General features: G+C 46.8%; 2 protein-coding genes across 2 annotated transcripts in view; one reads left to right on the forward strand and one right to left on the reverse strand.

The window, feature by feature from the left end:
- The first annotated feature begins 84 nt into the window (after positions 1-84).
- Positions 85-14,184, forward strand: CALML4 (calmodulin like 4). Its single transcript, XM_017851082.1, is given in 6 exon segments — positions 85-2,027; positions 2,029-2,083; positions 2,164-2,194; positions 7,966-8,106; positions 10,027-10,215; positions 13,866-14,184. Coding segments are annotated over 6 exon segments (813 nt in total). The 5' UTR covers positions 85-1,728; the 3' UTR covers positions 13,964-14,184.
- Positions 14,185-16,377: 2,193 nt separating this feature from the next.
- PIAS1 (protein inhibitor of activated STAT 1) overlaps positions 16,378-27,620 on the reverse strand; it is a 153,127-nt gene continuing 141,884 nt past the window's right edge. The window contains exons 12-14 of the mRNA XM_017851081.1: positions 26,847-26,989; positions 24,492-24,529; positions 16,378-20,302 (exon numbers count right to left, since the gene is read on the reverse strand). Coding sequence (XP_017706570.1) covers positions 20,009-20,302; positions 24,492-24,529; positions 26,847-26,989 — 475 coding nt within the window. The 3' untranslated portion in view covers positions 16,378-20,008. The remainder of the gene's footprint in view (positions 20,303-24,491; positions 24,530-26,846; positions 26,990-27,620) is intronic.

The raw sequence follows: 27,620 nt of genomic DNA on the forward strand, positions 1-27,620 counted from the left end.
GCGTCTGGGTCTATAGATACCTATGCGGTTAAAGGTCCGGGGTCGATCTTTACTAGGGCTCAGGGCGCCCACCCGGCTTCAGGGCGCGACCGCCCGGCTGTTTAGCCTGTGGACTTCATTCCTGCCTTTTAGTTTCATTTGATCTCTTTCACCCTGGTTTGGAGGGAGGAGGAGCCTCCCCTACCTAGGACCCCTCCCATGGGGGCTTCTACAGAGTCGGCGACAGAAGGGAAGGGACCCACAGGAAGTCATGGTGGTACCCAGGGATGGGAAGGGACCGCCAGCCACGGGGACCCGGGATTCAAGAATAAAGCAAACAGTCACAGCCGCAGTTGGTGTTGGAGGTGTTTTTTGTCTTTTCTCCCTTTTGTGCTGAGGTATAGCGCACACGGTGCGCCCCACAGCATGGTGAGTTGCTGTGTCGTGAACCCCCACGCAGCCATTGCCCCATGCTGGTATTTTCCATCTGTGCGGCACCCCCTGGGGACACCTACACACGTAAGGAGGGAGTTGGCCGGGGCACCCCAGCGCACACTGGCCTAACTCCAAGGAGCCACCTCTTTTCTCCTGGAGCACCTTCCCACAGGCAGAGGAATTCGGTGGGAGCGTGTTGGCCTGGCCACCTTCAGGCTTCCAGAGCCCAGGTGACTTTCCTTAACGTCCTTCTCTCCATCCTCTGCACAGAGGCAGCCTTTCCTCTATCCCTGCCCCGGGGTAAGGGAGCAGGGGCCTCAAACTCTGACAGGGAGGAGTCGAGTCCCCAGCTAAAATTCTCTGGGTCTAGAAACGGGTAAAGAGGCGACTCTGGGGATGTGATTTGGGGGAGAAGCGCCCTTTCCACACAGAGGTGGTCAGGAAAGGGGAGGGGAGGGGAGAATGGGGCACAGGCAGCCCCTCCTGTCCCTGTGCCTGTGTGCAAAGTGGCACGATGCCCCCCTTCCTATGGGCAGTGCAGCCCCTGGCCAGCAATCCCTCGCACCTGGGCTGGGGGCCCTTGTGTAGGGCACACCTGTGCGGCCACGCCTACTTGTGGGCCGGACCCTGGGTGTAGAGCCCCATAGACAGCTGTGGACAAAAACCTCACGCCCCAAACGGAAGTGGGATCTCAAGGGGAAGAAGCCAGGGAAGCCTCACGCCCTGCCCCCATTTCCTCCTGTGGGGAGGGGCAGCACGAACCCCTGAAGACTTGGGAGCATCAGCAGCTTCTGCGGAAGGGGTGGGGCTGAGGGTGGAGAGAGGAGAGGAAGGAAGAAAAGGGGAGCCTTCCTGGCCAGGGTAACTGGCATTAAGAGGCCTCACTCCAAGCCCCCGAGGAGCCTGCGGTGGGGCTGGAGACCCGGCCCGGGCCCCTCCCCGACCTGTAAAGTCCCCAGAAGGCGGGAAGTGAACTGGCACAGGCTGGGAACTGGCTGTGCGCTGGCCACTTGATTTTGCCAACGGCCCTGTCATTTAGCTGGTGAGGAAACTGAGGCACACACTGAGGTAGAATGACTTGCCAGTCACTCAGCAAGTCAGCAGGCGGGGAGGACTGAATACCAGCCTGAGAGCACGGAAGCTTGTGTCCCTGCAATACTGAGCCCCAAGCCTGCGCGCCCCAGGCCTGCGCGCCCTGGTGCCCATCTCTGAGTTGGGCCGTCTTGGAAGGGTTCCCTTCCTCCTCCAAGATGGTGTGTGAGGAGCCTTCAATACGACCCAGGGTGTAAAGTGTCCAACTCTAGTCGGGGCTTGATGGTGTCCCCACCGAGTCCCAGGAGAGAGAAGACCCCTTCCTGGAGTCCAGGGCTCCCAGGAAGAAACTGGCATTTGTCCCTTTGCTTCGGCTTCTGGAGGCAGAGACTGAGCCCAGGAAGAGCCTTCCGCAGCCCCGTTTCCTCAAAAATCCAACCTGCCCAGGTGGCGGGTCATGAGCTGTGCTCAGGAAGCTGGAATCTGACCCTGGTGGCGTCGGGCCCGGTCTCCATGGCAGCCAAGCATTTATTACCCGGGCCTCCACCCAGCTTGGCAGACTTTAGACTTGAGGCTGGAGGAAACTGAACGCGGTTCTGGGAGCAGGGAGCCCAGTGGCAGCCGGGGCCCCAGGATGGTGAGTGAGGGTCTGTGCGGCCTGGCCGGGGCTGGGGGTGAGAGAGCCCTCCCCTGACTGCTTTCCTTTCTCTGCTGCAGGCCAAGTTTCTTTCCCAAGACCAAATTAATGGTAGGTTGGGTTTGTTCTTTAATTAGCAACTCAGCAAAACATGGGTCTCATTAGGCAATTTGCTCTGCTCGTGTTTTCTTGGTGGGAGGGAAGGTGGCTGGGGGAGAACTGGGCCCACCCACGGGGCCAAGAGCTGCAGGGAGGCTGCTGTCGGCAGGGTGGGGGTCGGGAGTAAGCCTCCAAAATAGAAATGTGGCTTTATACGTGTCAGTATGATTTACAAGCCAGGGCACTAAGACAGAGCCCAATAGGTTTCCCTCCAGAACCTGACCAGTTGGATTTGGGGACTGAGGGGACTGGGGATGGAGAGAGAGACCATTAAAGGTATGGCTGACAGCAGGGAAAGAGGAGGGGCTTTGTAACTGAGACAGAACAGAGGCCAGGTTTGCACTCTCCAGCAGGATGTGTCTACTCTCTACGCCTCAGTCTCCCTATCTGTAAAATGGGAGGGGGTCCACTGAGTCCCCTTTGCCCTGGCATCAAGCCTGGTTTGGGTGTGAGCACTTTATTCCCTGGGTCCCCTGTTCTGCCAGCCCTCGACCAGGCTTCAGTTTCACACCGTGCAGGTTCTATTTCCACAAGGCCAAGAGCAAAGAGTTGGGTTACAAAGAACTCAGGGGGCCAGACCTGAGCCAGGGGAGCCTCATGACTGCAGCCCCCCGTACCTGGCAGGAGAGGCCCAGGAGGCACAGCCAGCTGTTGCTTGAGGTTGTGACCCTGAACCTGTCCCAACAGTGGACGTCAATGGGCCTGAGAGTCCCCCCAGGCGTCCCTATTCCTCCAGGTCTCTGCTGAAACATCGCCTTCTCAGTGAGTCCTTCGCTGACTACTGGAGCTAAAATTACAGGTACCAAGGCCGGGTGCGGTGGCTCACGCCTGTAATCCCAGCACTTTGGGAGGCCAAGGCGAGCAGATCACGAGGTCAGGAGTTGTTGAGACCAGCCTGGACAATATGTTGAAACCCCGTCTCTACTAAAAATACAAAACTTAGCTCGGTGTGGTGGCGGGTGCCTGTACTCCCAGCTGCTCAGGAGGCTGAGGCAGAAGAATCGCTTGAACCCAGGAGGCGGGGTTGCAGTGAGCCGAGATCCTGCAACTGCACTGCAGCCTGGGCGACAGAGTGAGACTGTGTCTCGACAACAACAACAACAAATTACAGGCACCTTGGGCCCTTGTCATCTAGGGCAGGGTCCTGAGAGCCCAGCCAAGTGGGGTTAGGGTTACCCGGCCAGGAGTTCCAGAGTTCTGGGTATTCCGCGCTTGGGCTAGAGGGGCAGGAAGTGTGAGCTCCAGGCAGGCACCTCCATGTAGACCCCTCAAGCTCTTTATCCCAAGAGGAGGGCCAGGGCAGGAGCAGGGACTTTTAAAACACAGGGCCTGGGGCAGCACCCTCTTGTCCAGGTCTAAGGGTGATACTGAATGGTAGACTGAGGGCTGGAGTTCAGCTCTCAGCCTCAGCATCCTCCCACCCATGCCTGGTTTTAAGGCTCACTGACCCTCCCTCCTGGGATGGCCAAAGCTCCCAGAAGGGAAGAAGGTAATTTCTCTTTGTTTCCCAGTATCTGACACCAAGAAAGTGGCCACCAATGTTTCATGAGTGTGTGAAAGACTGGATGGGGTGGCCTAGTGAAGTGGAAAGAAGAGGGGCTTTGGAGGCAGCAGACCTGAAGCCTAATCACCCTGAGCCTCGGTTTTCTCACCTGTGAAGTAGGGATATGCCACCTCACCAGGCTGCTGCGACCCAGGGACAGAGGGGGATAATGTCAGTTACATGCTGGACGCTGGGCCAGGCACAGGCAGGTGTCACCCACATGTAGGCTGGGGCTGGCTCACTACAGCTAGCAAGAGCCATTAGGAATTTTGCAAGCAGGATGTTAAAGCCAGCCATTATTAAATAATGTAGGATCAAACAATGTTTCAATCCCTGCATCTATCTGTACAAAAAGTTAAAAAGACAGCCCTATTGTGATCAGTAGAGCTGGTGATTTCAAATAAGTTTCAATTTAATGAATGTATTTGGTACAAGGCTGAGAAATAGTTTAACAGTAGATCACATCCGATTTTCATTGGAAAAGAATCACACTCATTGGCATACAGCTTCATCTGTCAAATCATAGTTGAATCAAAACTATAGGTTGGCAATGGATATAAGAGTTGGCAAAACTTGGGCTGGGCACGGTGGCTCACGTCTGTAATCCCAGCACTTGGGGAGGCCGAGGCGGGTGGATCACCTGAGGTCAGGGGCTCAAAACCAGCCTGGCCACCATGGTGAAACCCCATCTCTACTAAAAATACAAAACTGGGTGGGCGCGGTGGTGCACGCCTGTAATCCCAGTACTTTGGGAGGCCAAGGCGGGGGAATCACCTGAGGTCAGGAATTCGAGACCAGCCTGCCAACATGGCAAAACCCCATCTCTACTAAAAGTACAAAAAATTCAGCTGGGTGTGGTGGCAGGTGCCTGTAATCCCAGCTACTCAGGAGGCTGAGGCAGGAGAATCACTTGAACCCAGGAGGCAGGGGTTGCAGTGACCTGAGATCAAACCACTACACTCCAGCCTGGGCAACAAGAATGAGATTCTATCTCAAAAAAAAAAAAAAAAAAATAGCCGGTCGTGATGGTGCGTGGTGCATGCCTGTAATCCCAGCTCCATGGGAGGCCAAGGCAGGAGAATCGCTTGAATGTGGGAGTGGAGGCTGCAATGAGCCAAAATCATGCCATTGCACTCTAGCCTGGGCAACAAGAGTGAAACTCTTTCAAAAAAAAAAAGAGTTGGCAAAACTCATTTGTGGTAATCAAGTGGCTAGATGGAATTTATTTATTTGAGACAGAGCCTTGCTCTGTGCAATTGCATGATCTCCGCTCATTTCAACCTTCATCACCCAGACTCAAAGGATTCTCCCACCTCTCTCTCCTGAGTAGCTGGGACTACAGGCACGCACCACCACACACAAAATATTTTTAAATATTTTGTAGACATGAGGTCTTACTATATTGTCTGGGCTGGTCTCGAACTCCTGGGCCCAAGTGATGCTCCTGTCTTGCCCTCCTAAAGTGCTGGGATTACAGGCGTGAGCCACTGCGCCCAGCCCTAGATGGAATTTATAATAAAGAATAGTGTACATTTCCGTATTATTTGTAAATTGTGTGCTACACATCCTTTATGTTTGTACAGTGCAGAGGACACAAGTACATCTATGATCAGAACTGATGGTTAAACATCCAGCACAGCTGGTGTTATCCTAGGCCTCGCGCAGGTCTCTTTCTTGTCCCGGGGGATTTGCATTTTTCAAAGAGAAGACTTAAAGGGGATTTTTAATCCAATTCATTTAACCCAATTAATCCTTTCATTCAACAAATGTTTGTGTCTCTTCTTTGTGCTAGCCCCGTTCCAGGCACTAGAGCTACAACAGTGAACACAAAGACAAAAATCCCTTCCTCACGGGGGGTCACCATTGAGGGAGGGGAACGTGGTGAAATACATATGCTAGTATGTTAGAGGGCCGACCTGGCAGGAGGAGAAGCAGGAAGGAGAGCCAGGAGGTGAGGGGAGAGTGGGGAGAGGGTAGAGGAAGGGGCCAGCGGGAAGCCCAGGTGGGTCTGCAACACCCTGCTGTCTGTTCCAGTGCAGGAATTCCAAGTTCACATCTGGCCTTCCAGGTCTTCAAAGGCGTGTGAGGCAGGGAGACAGCACATATCTGATGTGAAGGTTTGTTAGGAGGTGGGCCTCTATTTGAGCCCTGGCCCTGCTGCTGGCAAGGACCACAGGTCCCCAGTGACTGACAGGGCTTGTCAGGGAATGGTGAAGTGCACCCATCTGCAGATCCAGGCTGATTCTGGACCCCAAGGGTACGATGAGCACCTTCCAGCACAGGTCAGGCAGGGACGGCAGTGGGCCTCTGGCCCACCCTCACCCAGGGGCAAACCCAGACAGAAAGACAAGGTGAGGGTGGACATGAGAAGTCCCAGGGGCACCCCCTGCAGTGCTAAGGTTAAGCTCTGTGACTGGACAGCCCTCTCTCTGTCCCCCTGACGTGAAGTGATGGCATTGTCCCGTCTGGCACTGGGCCCTCTTGCAGGCAATTTGGTTTTATGGGAATCAAAGCTGGGGTCTTAGGCCAGACTCTGGCCCTGCTTCCTCTGGGCCGCTTCGGCCCCTGCCACCTGGTCCTATCTTTGGTTTGCCCCTTTGGAAGCTCAGGCTCTGCAACATTCTGAAAGGGCAGGTGTGTGGGGCTGGGGGTTTCCTCTCAGTCTCTCCACAAAGGCCGCGAATTTGTCTCTAAATGGTACATGGCAATCTGCCTGTCTTTAGTGACCCCCCTGAAATCCTACCAGGCAGGCCTGAGTGCCTTCATTAGGGAATATGAAGGGACCCCTGGTCTGGGCTAGGGATTTGGGGGGGCTCCTTCTACATCCTCTCCCTCACTCTGCTGCACTCAGCCGTGTTTGCCCTGGAACTGAAGGCAGTGTGGCCTGGTGGCCAGAGCTGCCCACAGCCAGGCTGTCAGTGTTGCAGCCCTCAGTGCCCTGTCTGCACATGGGAATGAATATGAGGAGCGCGTCACAGGGTGGTGGGGATGAAGCGAGGGCCTGGGGGCAGAGTGCTCAGCAATGTGAACTGTCATTGTTGCTGTCATCAGCTAAGGTGCTGTTGTCCAGGCCTCTAAGGACCCACCTGGGTGGTGTGAGAAGCAGGAGAGAGAACAGAGCCCTGAGCCCCAGCCTGGGATGGCCAGCACCAGGCCACTGGGTTCCCATGGCTCCACCTACAGGCCCGGGTACCTCGTCTGGGCTGGATGAGAATCTCCCTGTCCTGATGGCAGCCCCACCTACCCCCGAATCAGACGTTCAGTCAGTGCGGCCCAGGGACTTTCCCCGAACTCCCAGCTGGCCTTCCTGGGACTCCTAGGCCTGGGAGCCCGTGGGACGGCTGTGTCAGGCCAGGAGCCTGTGGGACAGCTGTGTTAGGCCGGGAGACTGTGGATTTAGGGGAGCCTTAGCTCCGGCTGCCTTCTACCTCTACCAAGTACCCAGGGAGAAAGGGCTTCAGACCTTGGGAGAATTTCCCAGCTGGACCCCTTGAAGTCTCTTAAGAACAGGACCAGGGCCCGAGTCCAAGGACAGCTTGAGGGTTCAGCAGCCTGGAGGCCAGGGCAAGGGCAGTAGGCTCAGAAATGCCCCAGCTGTAATGACGATAATATCACCATATGAGGGCCACTCTCTGCCAGGCCTCCTGGGATTTCTGGCTCTCACAGTAATCCTGAGGCCTTATTATTCCCATTGTCCAGAAAAGTTGTGTTTGCAGAGGTCCCCTGGGGGTCTGGACGCCTTGCTTCGGGTTTCTGCTCTGCCCTGTGAGCCCTGGAGGAGTACTGTGTGGGGAGTTGTAGTCCTGAGGGTTGGGGGGAGGGGGAGGGAGAAGGAAGGGAGGGAGTAGGGAGGAAGGGAAGTGCCAGATAAAATACAGGACACCCAGCTAAATAGAATTTCAGACAACAAATACTTTCTCAATAGAAGTATATGTCCTATGCAAAATTTGGGGCATACAATTAAAATGTATTCAGTGTTTTTCTGAATTCAGTTTAACTTGGTAGTCCTGTATTTTCATTTGCTATATCTAGCACCCTTGGGAGGGGCGGGAGGGGAGAGAGGGATGGCGGAAGTGGGCAAAAGGAAAGGGAAGAGAAAAGAGGGAGAAGAGACTGAGGACAGGCGGCATCGGCGGAGAGTGACCAGACACTGCTGACCCTCCCTCTGGGCTGTGCACAGAGTACAAGGAATGCTTCTCCCTGTATGACAAGCAGCAGAGGGGGAAGATAAAAGCCACCGACCTCATGGTGGCCTTGAGGTGCCTGGGGGCCAGCCCAACACCATGGGAGGTGCAGCAGCACCTGCAGACCCACGGGATAGGTGAGTGGTGGTGGGAACAACGGGGAGTGGGGAGGGGCCCGGCAGGTGGGTGCAGACAGTAGAGGTGTGAAAAGCTCAGCAGTGTGAGGGGCAGGTGGCAGGGAGGCCTCCTGGGGACCCAGCTGTGGCAGCCCCAGATCAGCAGTGCTGTGCCTTACTTTGGCTTCCTGGAATCCTCATAGCAATCAGTGATACCTCATCTCACAGACCTCGGGATCTAGACGTTCCAACAGACTTACCAAACCCAGGGAAAAGCCGCGCTGACAGCGATCCCAATGTTTTATAGAAACATTTCCCTTTGTTGAGTATTTGTCATGTGCTTACCTCCAAAAACCCTACGAAGTAGGCATTCTCCTAACCTCATTTTTTCTTTTTTTTTTTTTTTTTTTTTTTTTGAGATAGAGTCGCTCTGTCGCCCAGGCTGGAGTGCAGTGGTGAGATCTCGGCTCACTGCAACCTCTGCCTCCCAGGTTCAAGTAATTCTCCTGCCTCAGCCTCCCAAGTAGCTGGGATTACAGGTGCCCGCCACCACGCCTGGCTAATTTTTGTATTTTTAGTAGAGACGGGGTTTTGCCATGTTGGCGAGGCTGGTCTCGAACTCCTGATCTCAGGTGATCTGCCTTCCTTGGCCTCCCAAAATGCTGGGGTTAGAGGCATGAGCCACTGTGTCTGGCTTTCTCCTAACCCCACTTTACAAGCAAAGATCAAGGTTTACAGCCATTAAGTTCTTGAGCCAGTGAGGGCATCAGGATTAGAACCCAATTCTTCTGATACCAAAGACTGACCAAAAAACTACGCAAAAAAAAAAAAAAAAAAAAAATGCCGAAAGAAAACCCATCCAAAATGTTACCAAGTGGTTCTCTCTGGTGATGGGATTATGGGTGATTTTTATTCCTTTTATTGTTGTTTCCTGTGTTTTCAACAATGAGAACATATGCGGCTTTTCACAGTCAGAAACAGATTTTATGTTTTGTTATATTTTTTTCTAAGAAAAAAAGTAGTTTCAGAGGCTGGGGTGGCTGTTTGCATTGGGGGCTGGACACTCAGGAAGAAGGGACTGGCCCAGGGGAAGGGGGTCCCCTGGGAAGAACACTTGACTCGGAGCCCACAGGCTGCTGCTCAGTCTCAGGCCCCCACCTTCCTCATCTCATGGGGGTCACCACCATCTGCTAGGGTTACCGGAGGCCCCACTAGAGGATGCCTGCAGTGGCACTGGGATCCTGCCCTGGGGCAGGCCACGCTGGGCCCAGGTGGACCTCTGAAGGCCTGCAGCCTGGCAGCGGGTTGCTCAGTGGTCTGATACCTGAGATCCCCCATGTCCAGCTCCAAAGCGGTGGTGGTTTCCTTGATTTCTGTCTCCTCTAAACAAATAGGAAGTTGTAGTCAGGGGAAGTTTTGATTTCCTGCAGTTACATCCCAGCCAGGGCGCGTGGAGGAGGGGCTGGGGTGAAAACTGCAGTGAGGGGAAGGCAGGTGAGCAGCCCAGCCTGGGACTGAGGCTTGAGGCCCCAGGTTGGGGCGCTGATCCATCCTGGTAGATGTGCTGTGGTGGTTGTCAAAGGTGGAATGGACACATGGACCTGTTTCCCTCCAGTTCAGGGCAGGACGGAAGCGCTAGAAGGGAGTAGAGGAGCCCAGTCCTCCATCTGTGGATGGGAGCCCGCTTTCTTGAGTTTTGGGGTGATGATAAGCATCATCACTGAGGACGTTGCTGAAATGAAGAATGTCCATTCCAGTGAGGGGCCCGTTGTGGGAACTTGGTGGGAGGGGCTGCATCCTCTTCACTGTGACCACTGCCACATCCTGGGGTTCCCTGGTCGGTGGCCCTTGAACTGGATGTGCAGGTCCAGCAGGAGGCCAACTGGCTTCCCAAGAGCCTTTTTCCCTCTGCTCACTCTGCTGTGTTTGTGGGTTTCCTAGATGGAAATGGAGAGCTGGATTTCTCCACTTTTCTGACCATTATGCACATGCAAATAAAACAAGAAGACCCAAAGAAAGAAATTCTTCTAGCCATGTTGATGGCAGACAAGGAGAAGAAAGGTTACATCATGGCGTCCGACCTGCGGTCAAAACTTACGAGCCTCGGGGAGAAGCTCACCCACAAGGAAGGTAACAGCCTGGGGCCTGTCTCCCAACAGTCGGAGGGGGTTAGGAAGTTGGGAGGAGGGCACCAAAGCCCGGCTGATGCCACCAGGGTGGTGCAGACCACCTCTGTTGATGCACGCGCAGGAGACTGTGAGCAGATGCCATAATAAGTGGGTGCTGGACTGGAGCCTGGGGAAGAACCAGAGGGCCTGGAGGGGCGCAGGGAGAAGTCTGCCAGGGTGAAGGGACAGCTGGGGGGAAACCCAGCTTGGACCCCACAGGGCAGGGCAGCTGGAGCGTGCAGTCCAGCCTCCCCCTGTATTTAAGCTCTCACTGGGGGGCTTCGTCTAGTGCATATGACACCCCTGGGAGCACAAGTGCCTGCTTCTACTGATAAAGAAGCAGGGGGAGTGAGTGGCTCCTGAGCAGCAGTGCGGGAGTGAAGGCAGGTCTAGACATCCCTGCCCCTCCTCCCATCACAGCAGTCTCTGCAGTTGCTGCTGAGGTTGAGTTTCCGAATTGAGGCGCTGCTTTGCTTCCTTTCCAACTCAGGCTGCTCTAAGCTCTTCCAGAAGGGGGCTCCACAGGGAACTTTGCCAGGACACTTGGAGAACTGCCGAGACAGGCGGGGTTCCTGGTCCCAGAGCCCCATGAGAAGGGGTCTCTCTGCTTTGTGCCTTCCTGCAGCCCAACAGGCCTTCTTGCCTCAGAGCAGGCCAAAGCCTGGGGTTTTCTAGGAAAGCCCTTTGTACACACTGTCAAAGGGATCCCCACGCCGGGCCATTTGCAGCCTTTGTTCTTCCAGCCTGCGGACCCTCCTGCCCAGCCCTGCCACAGCAGCAGCAGCCAGCCAGCTCTGCCTCTGCCCAAGGCCAGGGACCCCGACCTCAGAGCCTGGGGTTTCCAGTTACACTGCCCTGCTGGCCTGTGGTTGGGACAGGAGAGCTGGGCTTGGCCACAAGTGGGGACTGAAAAGAGGCTTCAAAATGACGGACTTTCCGTCCCTGGTTAAATCACAGTAAACCACTGGAGGAGGGGTTTGAGGTTGTGGTTTGAATCCTGGGTGCTGGGAGACCTCTCTCCCACCTCACTTTCCTTGCTGGAAATGAGGGAACAGTAGGTGACCCCTCAGGTCCCTCTGAGCTACCACTCTACAAATCAGTCTGCTCAGATTTTAGCTGCCGCCATTAAGGCACAGTGCAGAGTTTAAAAATTGCCTGACATGAAAATTAGCCAGGCGTGGTGGCGCACGCCTGTAGCCCCAGCTACTCGGGAAGCTGAGGCAGGAGAACAGCTTGAATCTGGGAGGCAGAGGTTGCAGAGAGCCGAGCTTGCGCCACTACACTCCAGCCTGGGTAACGGAATGAGACTTCATCCCCAAAAGTAAATAAATAAATAATCAGTCGCCCAACAGCAGGCTGGGTCTCCATACCCCACTTTTCCAGGCTCACCTCTTGTGGCTATTTTCACATGGACAGGTAAGACATGGACCATCCTTCCCTCCCAGACTCCCCGCAGGACACTGCCCAGCCCTCTAGGGAGCAGGTGGAGTCAGCAGAGGGAGCAGTGCCTTATTTTTGTGGTTAATGATCTCTGTCCTAAAGCAGTGCCATGGCCCCAGACTCATACATCTCTCATAACCAGCAGAGGAGTGTTTCACAGAAACTGCTGAGTTCCAGACAAGCAGGGACACCGATTTCCCTCTCACTTGCCACAGGAGATGGGAAGAATGATACCAGCAGCAGGAATCCTTTCTCTGGGTGATCGAAAGACAATTTTCAGTTTGATTAAAAAGCATCCTTGGAACGGCTGCAGGTGAAGCCTTCTCCTCCTGAGGCCTGGGACGGGCTGACTTCAGCACTGGCTTTTTATGGGTCTTTGAAGTGAGACGGAGTGGAAAGGCTATTCTACTCAGGTGTCCTCAGACTCGGCACCTAGCTAAGTGCTGTCCCTCGCCCAGATGGGAAGAGGCTGCAGTGACTGGCCCTGGAGCCGATGTTGGCCTGCCCCCCAGGTTGGTTTTAGCCAGCTGGCTGATTGTAGAAGCTTCTCCACAAAATGAGATGAATTAGTGTCCTCAAATTCTCCCAATACTCAGAACTACTATCAGCTTAGGCACAAGGCACGGTGATTGTACTTTCGAGGATAGTTAAGCACAGAATCACAGGATATTTTCTAACTGACTGCAGGGGTGTGTGTGTGGAAGGTGTCCAGGCCTGGGAAGTTGACACAGGGCAGTGAGATGAGGATGGGCTAAAGAGGCATGGTAGGTTGGCCCCAAGAGGCCATTGTGGAGAATACAAGCTGAAATGGCTCTTGCCAACGCCTGGGACAAGCTAGTATTTTTTTTTTTTTTTTTTTTTTTTTTTTTTTTTGAGACGGAGTCTTGCTCTGTCGCCCAGGCTGGAGTGCAGTGGCCGGATCTCAGCTCACTGCAAGCTCCGCCTCCCGGGTTTACGCCATTCTCCTGCCTCAGCCTCCCGAGTAGCTGGGACTACAGGCGCCCGCCAGGTCGCCCGGCTAGTTTTTTGTATTTTTAGTAGAGACGGGGTTTCAGCATGTTAGCCAGGATGGTCTTGATCTCCTGACCTCGTGATCCGCCCGTCTCGGCCTCCCAAAGTGCTGGGATTACAGGCTTGAGCCACCGTGCCCGGCCGACAAGCTAGTATTTTATCCCAGGAATCCAGAACCAGAAGAAACAAGCAAATGAAGTTTTTTTTTTTTTTTTTTCCTGGAGCGATGGAGAACAATGGCAGTCTTGTATGCTGTGAGCTCTCAACACAGTTGGATTTATTTTATGAGAAAACCCCATCCCCAAACATACTTTTTTTTAGAAGTGATGGTAGCAGACAGTGCTTTTCACTAAGTCCTCTCTTGGGGTGGGGGAAGGGGTAGTGAGGAGCATTGGCTTAGGGGAGAAGGCAGGCAAGTGAGGGGCAGGCGGAAGCCTGGGGCTGCCGAGGATGTTCGCTCTGCCTGCAGGCTGAGCTGGTGGAAGGTAAAAACTCCAGGACAAAGGTTTCTAGAAATACAGGCACAGGGGTCATATTTTCATGAAAAAATAAAAATAAAAGCCCAGGGTGGGCCAGGCACAGTGGCTCATGCCTGTAATCCCAGCACTTTGGGAGGCTGAGGTGGGTGGATCACCTGAGGTCAGGAGTTCAAGACCAGCCTGGCCAACATGGTGAAACTCCGTCTCTACTAAAAATAAAATTAGCTGGGCGTGGCGGCACGCGCCTGTAATCCCAGCTACATTCAAGCTAAATTCAAGTGAGCCTGAGGCAGGAGAATCACTTGAACCTGGGAGGCGGAGGTTACAGTGAGCGGAGATTGCGCCATTGCCCTCCAGCTTGGCAACAAGAGTGAAACTCTTGTTTCAAAAAAGAAAAAAAAAAAAAAAAAGCCCAGGGTGGCATCAGTGACCGAATCCTTACCAGTACACCTCCCTACTCCCTGCCCCTGCAGAAAGCCTGATTAGTTCTCAACGGAATCCGTGATCTCAGGAGGGCGGGGGTGGGTTGTCCCTTTCTGTTCACTGGTTTACTTCCTGGTCTACAGGAGTAGTCAACTGGACACTCGGGGAAGACCTTAGGGGAGCTCCAGTCCCCAAAGAACTCACTGTTTTATAATGGAACACTAAAGCCAAACTGAAAAATTAATGTGATTTATTGCAGTGGATGATCTTTTCAGGGAAGCAGATATTGAACCCAACGGCAAAGTGAAGTATGATGAATTTATCCACAAGATCACCCTTCCTGGACAGGACTATTGAAAGAGGAGAATGCGAGAGCCTCCCCTGGGCCTGAAAACTCAGAGCGATTAATTTTTAAAAAGAAAAGTGTTCTTTTCACTTGGGGGAGATGGCAAACACAGTGGCAAGACAACATTACCCAACTATAGAAGAGAGGCTAACTAGCAACAGTAATAGATGATTTCAGCCATGCATGGTATGAGCAGATCTTTTTAATAAAAGATTTGTATTGATTTTATTAACTACCATGAGTCCAGCCCTTTCAAGCATGGAAGGAGTCTGTGGTTTGGAGTCTGGCCTGGGTTCCAGTCCTGGCTCTTCTGCTTCCCACTGACTTTGGGCAAATCATTTCACCCCTCAAAGCCTCAGGGCCCTCACACAAGCTGGATTCCCACTTCTTACCTCATGGAGCCTGTTGAGGAAGGATTGAGCTAATGACTTTAGGGCAATCTACCAAGAGACTTACTCTGTATTTGGGGGCTAGAACCATCTTCCACATTTCCAAGATGAAGCCAGTGCTAGCTGAGAAGCTGCAACAAACAAAAAACTGTAACACGATAATTCTTGCGGTGCCAGAGGCCCATTTACAAATTCTCATTTCTATCTCAATAGATATAGTGACAAAGCTCAGGCTGTTCATTCATAAACACAGAGTATAGAGTGAAAACATTGTAGCGTGAAAACACATGCTACAATGAGGCAGCATCAGCTGAGAGCGGGAAGAGTGATCTACTTTACACCTCACACCAAAGCGAACCAGATGTGAGCTGCTGAATTCACTGGCCTTGCAGAGCTCAAGAAGGGGGCTTCCAATGCTGTTGAGAGTTCTGAGTGGTTCCCTGGGCTCTGTTACCAGGCAGAGAGGTTCCAGGGAGGTCTGCTCAAGTGGCCCACACTGGTCATAGCCTTAAGCCACTTCCCCAGGACTTATGGAGAGAAATAAGGGGATGGAACCAGCAATGGCCAGGGTACAATAGCCCTGGAAAACAGTAGGAGCACTAAGCTTTCTGGAAGTCCATCCAGTTCGAGTGGCTTTGAGTTAGCCAGAAGGTGCCAGGTTGGTGCTGCCAAAGATTCAGAGGTGCCATACACTTGTCAAATCTGGATCATTCATAGTGTCAGCACAGTCCTAAAAAGGGCTGGAGTACCACAGCAACACAGAGGGGCTGCAGGGCTCCAAGTGCAAAGATTTTCATTATGTATCAAAAGTGGGTTCTCTGGGCTGCGGCTTTGTCTAGTGGCTAAAGCAGAAGAAAACCAAATCAAATGGGATATGTCTTTTGGGAAGATGTACAAGACACAAATCTTTCACTAGGCATTGGGCACAGGGAAAACTGCAGGGAGCAAGAGTTGTAGTGTTAGTGCCACTGTCTCAACAATGCCGTGTGGCTTCAGACCCAAACAAGGCCCTGAGGAAGGAGACTCTCATTTCCCCAAGTGTAACTGCAAAGGGAGTAAGTAGGAATTCCTAGGAACCACAGAGAAGAGTTTTGTGGGGGTGAGAGTAAGTAAATGGTCGAAATGCCAACTAGGTGAAATTGTGACCATCTGGCTGGGAAGCCCAGGTCTGCACAGTGTAGAAGCAGATGTTTTGTGGGATCTGAGGTTTATAAGATTTGGCTGCCTTAAGAATACAAAAACAGAAATGCAGAATTTCTGGGGCTGCTCCCAGGACCAGGGCAAGTGAGGGGTCCTTGTGCTTAAATTTCATTACCTTCAATCCCGCACAGCCAACCTGGAATACCAAAGATTAGATGGGAGATAGATACCAATGATTTAGATGGGACAGGAAGAGCAAGTTGTGGCTATAAAAAATGAGGGTACTTTCCGTCAAAGCTTTTCTATGTCTGTACTTATCACTGAATAGTCCCAGTATGGCTTTAAAGCAAGTTTCATGAATTTCATTTGCCTAACAGGAATCTGAAGTATAGCTTGCCAAAAACACACAGCTGGTGTGGAATTCGAACCTGGGGCTCCTCTTCACAGACTCCCTGCTCCTCATTAAGGGGATTCAGTGGTCCAGAGCCTAAGATCCTGTGAAGTGTTTCGATTCAAACCTCTACTGGAGGAAGGGCTGTTATATTACTCCTGTCCTGGTTTCAAGCTCATTCCTGACATTCCAGCTGGTTTCTCTAGCACCTAGTGTTGTTTAAGAAGGCCACGGTGCTCTTAGCATTCAAACTGCAGATGCTAAACAGACTTATACTAAACAGACGCTGTGATTTATTAAAGAGCTAGCCATATTTCAACAAGAGAGGGCAATGATGGCTATATATTCATTACTTACCTCAAAGCATGCTGCAAGAATATTAGTTACTTGTCATGCTTTGAAATCTCTGGATGAAAGGTGCTTTGGAAGCACAAACCATTATCACTTGTCTCACAGGGATTTTGTCCCCTTGAACACCCAGCAGTGTTATTTTACAGAAGACAAATTAACTGAAGGCTTTTCTTTTATTACATCTAAAGAGCTCTACATAAACAGGTAACATTCAATAGGTAAACAATTTTTTTTCCAATGCATGTAATAAATATTTTCACTTGGTACTTTTATACAAACTGACATTGTCTACTATACATTTTTAAAAGCCATTTTACTGGTTTGGCATGCGGTATGGAAATTCTAAGAGAGAAAGTTTTAAGGCAATGAATCACAGATTTAAGTTCATGGAATTTATGGTAACTCTATCTGTTTATATACATTTTCCCCTTTGTTAAACAATTAACAGCAGCACACTCTGGGACCACCAGCTATTTTCCCTCCCTCTTTCTGAAATCTAAGCTTTATGTTTAATTAAAAAACAGAATTCAACATATATTGATAAAACAAAATTCTTACTAAAATAATTTCAAATGTGCTTTAAAAGTCCTGAAGATCTTGAAAGTTTTATGTATTTAAAATAGAAATTGTTTTAAAAACAATGCTCTTTCCATATTAATTTAGAGTTAGGATATCTTTTCATTCCATTTCAGACACTTGACTCAAAGGAAAATCTACCAAGGAATCAGAGTTTTCAGAGCTTACGTGAATCTTTCCTAAGTCAGTAAAGATACAGAATTGTGATAATGTCTACATAATTAGTAAAGCAATTTTAATGCTCAAAATAGTCAACCAAGCGTGGCATGGTTCTGGTTCAGATTTTTTTTTTTAAAGATGTATCCAATAACACTCACAAAGTAATTAAAAGCCACTTTAACCCTGCTAGTCAAATAGCTATTTTATCAAAGATGTGTGCATACAGATGTAAATACACACACACACACAGTACTGTACAGAAACAAACATATGCATACCTACTATGAACGGCCAAGGCAAGGGGGATGATGGCAACTTGACTAGATTCTGAGAACTGCTATTTGTCCACAGATAGCATGTCAATGTTGGCATGGGTTGGGGAGTGAGGGTAGGCTAAGAAAAAAAGAGATGAAGTGACTATGTGCTTTTCTTTAAACTTAGGAGTTAAAGACATAGTACATGACTCTACTAGTAATTAGTAGAGATCATGAAGTGTGATTGATATTGACCATGAGGCCAACAGAGTGACAACTACTACTTAATGCAACATTTTGGAAAATCAACAACTGATGGAAACAAACTCCTTACAGGGTGGAATGAACTACAATTAAGACAACTGAATGGTTAGTTTCTCCTGTGGACACATGACCAAAACCACTGAAACCACCCTATGTTTATTTCTCCCTATTACCTGTTCTTCTCTTAGGATAGTAAATGTGGGACACTGAGGGAAATTAACCTTCTCTACAACTGGACTGAAGAACGTAGAGGGATACGTTTTCCACTGGATCATTCAAACAGTTTGTATAATTCAGCATCATACACAAAGTTACTGATCAGAATTTTGAGACCACTAACAATGACACATAAAAAAACAGGAAGAAAACTATTCATTTTACCTAAGACAGCTGATTTAGTAAACATATGTTTCCTAAAGCAATGTAAAATCAGAAAACAAACTCCCCACAATTTTAGTAATTTCTACCCCAATCCAAATTTAGACACAAATTATGGTACTATTAGAAATTAGCCTAAATTAATATGACATTTACTCACTGTAATACCAGATTCATTAAAAAACGTAACTGTTTCCTAGTTAACCGACAATCTGTTTTGTTTTTTTTTTATTGCAAATTGTTTTATGACTATAACTCAGCCATTTGTGTGTGGAATACACATGCGTAGGGGAAGACTATGAAACTCACTTGTTACTCACACACACTTGTTTATAAATACATATATACACACACACATATACATATCAACACCAACTTTTTTTTTTCCAAAATTCAAGTCAACAATTTAGTGGCAGAGAGATGCTATAAAACATTATTTTAGATGCCACACAGTCATGAGAACCATTAATTTTATCATACAACTGAAGTACAGCCATTTTGAATTCTACCTGGATTAAAGTAGATCATTTTGTTACCAATGCAAGGTTTAAAACTACAAGTGTATACACAAAGGTGGTCCTTCATCAACTCTGAGAACATTAACAGTTGTGGTAAGAAAATCCAGTCTGGAAAAACAGCAATCATTATGCCCCTTCTTTATGTTTTCTGTTAAACCTGCTTTCTCAATCAACTAAAAAATATTTTCCACACCTGAGAACATCATACCTTCTCTGATGAGGATTTTGGAACGTTAAGTAGAACCACTTTTCCTTCCCTCCAACTCATATTTCTCTCCTGAAAAACAGTTTTCAATATATTTACATGTTCCATTATGAATAAGAGTAGATCAGACCCATGAATTCTAAAAAAATGACTTTCTTATGTCATACTTGTTAAAAGGTGAAGAAAAAGATAAACAAGGTAGATATGCTAAGAAAATAGGTATACGCAGAACCAAAGAGTAAAAATGACTAAGGGTCAAACACATCTTGAATTTCAACTGTTTATCAAATAGTAGACTTCTACAAAATGTGGTGCATTGTACTTTCCAAACAATTTATTTTAGAATAACTGACCATTTATCTTTCTTTTTGAGGTGATGTAACATTACCTCTGTCAGCTGCACAAAACACCTGACAGGGCTTTCTAAAATATTTTTACTTCCTACTTTGGTATGAAGATCTTACATGAAAAATTGTTACTCTGTGGCCAAAAAAAGCAGGTATTCACAGACTTGGTTTAAATACACAATACTGGCAATCCAGATTTAGAATAAAGAACTAGACTAAAGTGTATTATTCATAGTTCGGCTAAGCCTACTCCTTACCCAGACAGCTTTATTCCAATATCTCTAAAACATATTCTCAGGGGGTACAGAGCAAATAAGAGAATATGTGATGGAGAACATGCAATTGGGATAGTTGATAAAGATGCTCACACGTGAGTTCAAGACCTTCAAAGCACTTTGAAAGAAGCAAGCAACTGATTATATTAACTGAATGCACACTCGGGAGGAGAGGAAACAGTGATGACAGAAAAATACATACAGACGCACACAATGAACACACACCCACGAGCCATGTCCTGAAAATACACAGGGAATGCAGCGGGACAGATGAGCTTTATAACTTAAGGCTGGATAAAATATGTACACACACACACAAACAGAATCCAAGTCTGTCGTTTTCAGAAAATGGAAATCAAACTATCCCCCCGATCCCCTCCCCACAACAAAGAAAAGCCCACAATTTAAAACTTCATACATGCAATTCCTTTTCTGTTATTGCAAATAAAATAATGCCATTGAAGTAAAATAAAACCAAAACCATAGGACAAATGATGAAAAATCTTCAGAATCCAGAAAAAAATGAGCTGAAGGTGGTTTGTGGGTGCTTGTTTTTTCTTTTTTTTCCTTTTTTTTTTTTAAACAAGTGTTTTTATCACACAGGCAGTCTTAGATTTATATACAAAAGTAAAACTGAAAATATAGTTTTGTTCTCTGTACATTTCTTTTAATTTTTTCCCTAAAAAAAGGAAAAAAACACGCTTGTATACTTTTCTAAACAGAGTAAGGTAAAACAGAGCACAAAGTTCTCTTCTTTCTGCCAAGTTCATTTGATCTGGGGTGGGGATGGGAGCAGCAGGGCCTGGGAATCAGTCCAGTGAAATAATGTCTGGTATGATGCCAAAGATGGATGCCGTGTCCGTGCTGCTCCTGTTTGTGACAGTGTGGCCATGGCTCTCCCTGAGGCTGTTGGAAGAAACCAGGCTGCTGTTACTGCCACTACTGCTTCCATTGGTGGTTGGCAGAGAAGTACTGCCTCCTGCACTTAACTGATCAAGAAACATCTGTGAAGAGGTATACGGAAAAAACCGAGACGAGTGTAGGAGGTCTTGATCATCTGAAACGGCTGCTGCTGCAGCGGCAAGCAAGGAGGTGTTGTAATGCTAGGGAGGGGAAACAAAAGACACAAAAATGTTAATTATACTTCTAAATTAAAACATTTTCTCCTCAGCACAACACAGCCCTACATTTAAGACAGCCTGAGTATCTAGGGTTTCTGAAATATTTACTAAGACATTCTGCAAAATCAAATGACCTTATGTAACAACTGGAGCATTGATCTTGAGAAGACATTTTGTATCTGAAACTGGAGGAAAACAAAATAAAATTTCATTGTTTTTTGTTTTAGTTTGTATTGCAAGCAATTATCAATTCTATTTCCTAAGAAGTATATGCTCAGAAGCAGCAGGAGGGGCAGAGAGTCCACCCTCTTGCTAGTAAGGAGATACTTAGCCAAGAAATCTATCAGACAATATGACTCACTGCCCAGTTTCTTATAAAACAGTACTGGAAACCAAGACACTGTTCTTACTATACACTCAGGCACCACTGAAAGAAAGAATTTTTATTTAAATTTTAAAGCCATAATAATGGGTATGATTACCTTTAAGTTTTCCAAGGAAATTTATTCTTTCTCTCGGCTACACATTATACTTTTAAATACAGTCATGCGTCGCTTAACGACACGGATGTGTTTTGAGAAATGCATCACTAGGCGGTTTTGTGGTGGTGAAAACATCAGAGTGTGCTCGCACAAACCTAGATGGTAGAGCCTACTACACACGTAGGCTGTGTGGTCTGGCCTACTGCTCCCAGGCTACAAACCTGTACAGCATGGTACTGTGCTGAATGCCATAGGCAACTGTAACACAACGCTAAGTATGTGTGTATCTAAACATAGAAAAGGTACAGTAAAAATACGGTATAAAAGATAAATAAATAATACACCTGTACAGGGCACTTACCATGAATGGAGCCTGCAGTACTGGAAGTTGCTCTGGGTGAGCCAGTGAGTGAGTGGTGAGTGAATGTGAAGACTTAGGACATTACTGGACACTACTGTACAGTCTACACTACTGTAGACTTTATAAACACTGTACACTATGGCCACACTAAATGTGTTAAAAATATTTTTCCTTCTTCAATAATAAATTAACATTAGCTAACTAATTTTATTAACTTTAATTTTTTAAAACTTTGACTAGTAACAACACTTAATTTAAAACACAAGTACATTGTACAGCTGTACAAAAATATTTCCTTCTTTATATCCTTATTCTGTAAGTTTTTTCCATTTTAACATTTTAAAATATTTTTTTACTTTTAACTTTTTTGCTAAAACGAAGACACACACAACACATTAGCCTAAGCCTACATAGGGGGATCAGGGTTGTCGATGTCACTGTCTTCCACCTGCACAGCTTGTCCCACTGCATGGTCTTCAGGGAAAAGAGCATGCATGGAGCTGTCATTTGCTATGACAACAATCTTCTGGCACACCCACTGAAGGGCCTGCGTGAGGCTCTTCTTAAGGAGGTGTCACTCTTTTCAGAAATATGTCCATGGTGTTTTGCTTAGCTTGTTTCTTTTTTATCATAGATTTGCCTGTAAGTAGATAATGTACCACAAACCTTCCTCTCTATTAATGAAAACCTTTCATTGTTAGGACCTGTTTTCCTTTTTTTTTTCTGAGATGGAGTCTTGCTCTGCTGCCCAGGTTGGAGTGCAGTGGCGCAATCTTGGCTCACTGCGTCCTCCGCTTCCCAGGTTCAAGCGATTCTTCTGCCTCAGCCTCCCAAGTAGCTGGGATTACAGGTGTATGCCACCACACCCAGCTAATTTTTGTATTTTAGTAGAGATGGGGTTTCACCATGTTGATCAGGCTGGTCTTGAACTCCTGACCTCATGATCCACCCGCCTTGGCCTCCCAAAGTGCTGGGATTACAGGTGTGAGCCACCACGTCCAGCCAGGGCCCATGTTTTTAATTTTTTTTTTTTTTTTTTTTTGAGATGGAGTCTCGCTCTGTCGCCCAGGCTAGACTGCAGTGGCACGAACTCGGCTCACTGCAAGCTCCGCCTCCCGGGTTCACGCCATTCTCCTGCCTCAGCCTCCCGAGTAGCTGGGACTACAGGTGCCTGCCATCATTCCCGGCTAATTTTTTCTTGTATTTTTTAGTAGAGACGGGTTTCACCGTGTTAGCCAGGATGGTCTCGATCTCTTCACCTCATGATCTGCCCACCTCAGCCTCCCAAAGTGCTGGGATTATAGGCGTGAGCCACTGCGCCTGGCCTTACATTTTTTAAGGAGCTTGTTGAGGTCTGCAAAAGCTTCTGCTAAACCCTTCACTGTGAATTTTCCTGGAGGTTCTTTTTGTCTCCTGCAGTTTCCTTTTCTCTTGCACCTTCTTCAGCTATGTGTTCCTGTTCCAGTTCCAACAGATTCTCATTAGTCAATTCCTCAGGAACCATCTCTAGGAGCTTCTCAATGTCATCCTCATCCGTATCTAGGTTAAAGTTGTTTGCCATCTCAACCACAGCCTTGTTGATTTCTGCAACCTCTTCATCCTTAGCAGATTCTTTGAAGTCATGAACAAACTTCTTCAGTGTCTTCTAGATGTCATTCACATACTCCTTGGTGACATCACTCCATGCCCAAGCAAGGTTCTTCATGCAGTCATAGCTGTTGTAAACCTTCCAGAGTTGCATCAGTGTCTTCTCAGTGTTTTTCAGTTGCAGCAACAGCCTGGGCAAGGATCCTCCTCCTCAGGATCTTTTAATAGGCCTTAAAAGCTGCTACAACTCCTTGATTCACTGGTTGGATCAAAGATGTGGTACCTGGAAGGAGACACAACACTGTGATATTGGGATGAAGATCATCAATCAAATGAGGATGTGTGGGTGTATTATCAACAAAAATCATAATCTTGAAAAGTATGTTACTCTCTAAATAGTACTTCTCCATTTTGCTGGCATAGCAATTCAGGAGGACATCCTAGAAGAAGAGCTGAGTCATCCATGACTTCTTATTGCTCGTGTAGTACATGGGCAGTGTGTGCTTGTTGACATGCTTGAAGGCTCTGGAGTTCTCACTGTACCAGATCACGAAGGATTTCAATTTGTAGCCTGCAATACTGCCCCAAGCGAGACTGTTATCGAGTCCTTTAAAAGCCTTGAAACCTAGCATTGACTTGGCTTCTTCATGGATGAAAGTCCTTTCAGGCATTCATTTCCAGAATAGGGAGGTTTCATGCATATTGAAAATTTGTCTGGCAAGTAATCTTCCTTCATAATCAGCTTATCTAGAGTTTCCAAAAATTCTTCAGCTGCCTTCACATCTGCATATGCAGACTCTCCACTCACTTTGATATTACATAATGAATAATGATTCTTGAATCCTTTAAACCACCCAGAGCTAGCAGTACATTTAACACTGTTGTTGGGTCCAGTCTTGAATTCTTTAAACATTGCAAACAAACTTTTTGCTTTGGCCATGATCATTATGCTGAGAGGGATATGTTTCTGCGTCTGGTCTTCAATCCAGGTCACTACAAGTTTCTCCATATCTGATACAGGCCCTTCTCAAATTTTTGTTAGTCTTGTTGCCTTCAATGAAGCAGATCCTTTAACAGCTTCTGTCACTTTGTTCTTGTTCTTTAAGACTGTAGATATGGTAGAATGGGACTGCCTGACTGGTGAGCAATAACCATCACTGATCTTCCACTTTCGTTGTCCTTAATCACTTTCAATTTTTTTGCCACGTCAATCACTCGATGTGGCCTCTTACTGGCAACATTAGCTGTGGATTTTGTATGCTTAGGGGCCATGATGAACAAAACAACACAAGATTTAATCAAGCACAAGAGGAAATGATGCAATCAAGAGATGTGCCTAACTGGGATGTATGAGGCTGTCCTGGAGTAACACTGAACACTGTTTTACAGCAAACTTAAAAAAAAAAGTAAGTAGAAGTAGTACACTCTAAAATAACAATAAAAAATAAAGTAAATGCATAAACCAGTAATGTAGTTGTTATTATATTGTACATAATTATATGTGCGATACTTTTACATGACTGGTGGCACAGATTTGTTCACACCAGCATCACTACAAACACATGAGTAATGCCTTGTGCTACGATGTTACCATGGCTATAATTGATGTAGGAATTTTTCAATTCCATTATAATCTTATGGAATACATATATGGTCTGTCATTGACCAAAATGTCATTATGCGGCACATGACTGTATTTTTAATGTACAATTAAAGTAATAGTAAATTTTTCATAACATACCTGATTGTCTCCTGATAAGAAAGGAAAGAAATCTAATCCTGTGGAAGAAAAAAATTATTTCAGTTAAAAAAAAAAAAAGAAGGAAAACTCTTCCAAATGCCCCAATACTTCAAAAACAAATACAAGTCTTAAATGCTATGTCACTCAGAATTTTATTTAAACATGAAGAGTTGAGCTAAATGTTTTACGTCTCTCCCATCTTTAGATTACTAAGGCTGAAAACTAAGCTTTGGCAATGATTTGTCTTCTCTGTGACCCCATTTGGGGGACTGAGGCCATGATCACTCTGTCAGATTTAACACTGATCCTTAAACTGGCATAGTACTTTTAACAAATACTCTCATCGACTCCTCTTAAGGAAACTTTCAATCTACTCTCAAAGTTACTCCTCACAAGCACTTCATGAAGTATGTAATTATTTTTGCCCTCATTTTGCAGGTGAGAAAGTTTGAAGTTGAAAGAGTTAGGTTAAGTAAGTTGTTGCACTGATTTTTCTTTCTTAAAATTTTGCTCATTTGCTATCAGATTCAACTGACAGACTGCAGTGGCACGAGGGGAGAAGAGATCTGAGTGCCTGCAAACTGGCTATTACATAAGAAGGAATAGCCCTGATACCTGGCTGCTGAGGATTCACTGCAAGCAGTCCCCTTCCAATTAACATTCTTTTCTAGATCACCCAATGTGTAATGCAATGAAGAGCAAGTAAACAGGCATGAATTAAATGCTTCATTGTGATATCTAAACTTGGGGAAAAGTAAAACACGCAGATGTAGATAAATATATTACAACATCACAGATACTCTGGGCATCTACTCACTGTCTACATTATAACCGATTACAACATGAGGGCTTACAAAATGCATAGCACTGTTGTTCTTGATAGTGACAGTGCATTTCATACATGTAGAAAAAACGGTATAGAAAGATATCTAACCAACTGTTAAGAGTAGCTGTAACTGTCCAGACGTGGTGGCTCACGCCTATAATCCCAGCACTTTGGGAGGTGAAGGCAGGCGAATCACCTGAGGTCGGGAGTTTTGAGACCAGCCTGACCAACATGGTGAAATCCCGTCTCTACTAAAAATAAAAAATTAGCCAAGCCAGGCAAGTTGGCGCGTGCCTGTAATCTCAGCTACTTGGGAAGCTGAGGCAGGAGAATCACTTGAACCCGGGAGGCAGAGGTGGCAGTGAGCCGAGATTGTGCCATTGCACTTCAGCCTGGGCAATAAGAGCAAAACTCTGACACACACACACACACACACACACAGTAGCTATAACTTCCGGGGAGTGGGGTTGGGGGATAGGTAGAGGGAAACTTTCACTTTATGTTTCTGTGTTGAATTTTCTACAATGAACATAAATGGTTTTTTCAATAAAAAAGTTATTAGATTATATGACTAATATACAAATTATAATGCTACAAAGATATACAAGAACAATTCTTTTTGATATGATTATTATGAACTCAAAATATACAAATGAGTCTACTGACATTTCAAACTGCTTTTAAAAAGAAGGATCAGATAAATATATACACCTAGTATGTACCCACACAATTAAAAAATTTTTTTTTAAATGATCAAATTCATTAGAATAAAAACTAAAACTTTCAAATGTCTCAACTCACCATTAATTAAAACATAATACAACATAGTTACCCACAATGCCTGTTGCATTACAACTGAAGTCAGGGAACAATAAATAATGTTCATAGGGCTGGGCGCGGTGGCTCACGCCTGTAATGCCAGCAGTTTGGGAGGCCGAGGCAGGAGGACCACGAGGTCAGGAGTTTCAGACCAGCCTGACCAAAATAGTGAAACCTCATCTCTACTAAAAACACAAAAAAGTTAGCAGGGTGTGGTAGCGGGCGCCTATAATCCCAGCTACTCGTCGGGAAGCTGAGGCAGGAGAATTGTTTGAACCTGGGAGGCGGAGGTTGCAGTGAGCTGAGATCGTGCCACTGCACTCCAGCCCAGGCAACAGAGCAAGACTCCATCCTCCATGGCAAAAAAATAAATAAATAAATAAATAAATAAATAATGTTCATAAATACCAAAATTCAAACCCACATACTAGCGATCATTCAAAAACAATTTGCAGAGTACTCAGGAGCTCACAAAATCTAAAGATTATTGTACTAGTTTTACCACTGGGAGTAAAACACTGGCTACTGATGACAGTACAGGAAGTGGGTCAGTATTTTTAACAAAAGCATATTATTTCTCTCAGTTCCCTGGGTTCAAGGCCCTGTTGGCTCAACCTTCCAGTTCTTCCTTAGATTCACCTAGAAGAGAACTATATAGATCAAAGGCATTCATAATGCTATGTGACAATACAGAAGAACCAGTGACTCACCTTGTAAGTCATAAGGCATGGGTGTCATGTGGAAAGGATGCCTATAGTCTTGGATGAGGGAGGTATTAATGTAGCTTGTGTCTACAGCAGGAAGGCTTGGGGTGCGGGATACTGGAGATGCTTGATGTGGAAGACTTAAAATGCTGGAAGAAGGAAAGATTGGCATAGTTTTCATTAGTCAGTTAAACTCTCAAAGTTAAAAAAAAAAGGGGTTGTATCTCACAACGAACCCTAGGTTTTATGCTGGAAATAAGAACAAAACCAAGCAAAGTCATGTATAATTTAGATCATACACAATTACGAGAAAATAATTCGTATACATAACAGCATTTAACAGAGGCCACAGGAAGAAATGGACAGATGCAATGGTATCCAACATTCACAAACCTCACATTGCCTTTGGAATATCATCACCTATGCTTTCAGAATGCAAGAGAAAGGTACAGTTGAGCCACTTTACCAGGATATGAGTGAAAGATACCTACATCAAATGAAATTCGGAAACCCTTTTAAAACAACACTGGAGTACTGGCTAGTAAGAAGTATACGTATGCCCTAGCAAAGAAAATACATATAATAAGAAAGAGGGAATGAAGCAATCTGAGTGGTTAGGAGTTGGATTGTAGTCTTTGGGAGAACAAAAACTGGGTATTGTTTAGTATACCCAATGCCCGGTACAGTTATCAGCATGTTGTCTGCATAAAAGCCCTGCTGAATCTAATGAATGTAGTGAAACAAGAAGAAATACTCCAAAATGAGGCCGGGTGCGGTGGC

Source organism: Rhinopithecus bieti, unplaced genomic scaffold, assembly GCF_001698545.2.
Source record: "Rhinopithecus bieti isolate Rb0 unplaced genomic scaffold, ASM169854v2 scaffold_31548, whole genome shotgun sequence".
In the NCBI taxonomy this organism is placed as follows: domain Eukaryota; kingdom Metazoa; phylum Chordata; class Mammalia; order Primates; family Cercopithecidae; genus Rhinopithecus; species Rhinopithecus bieti.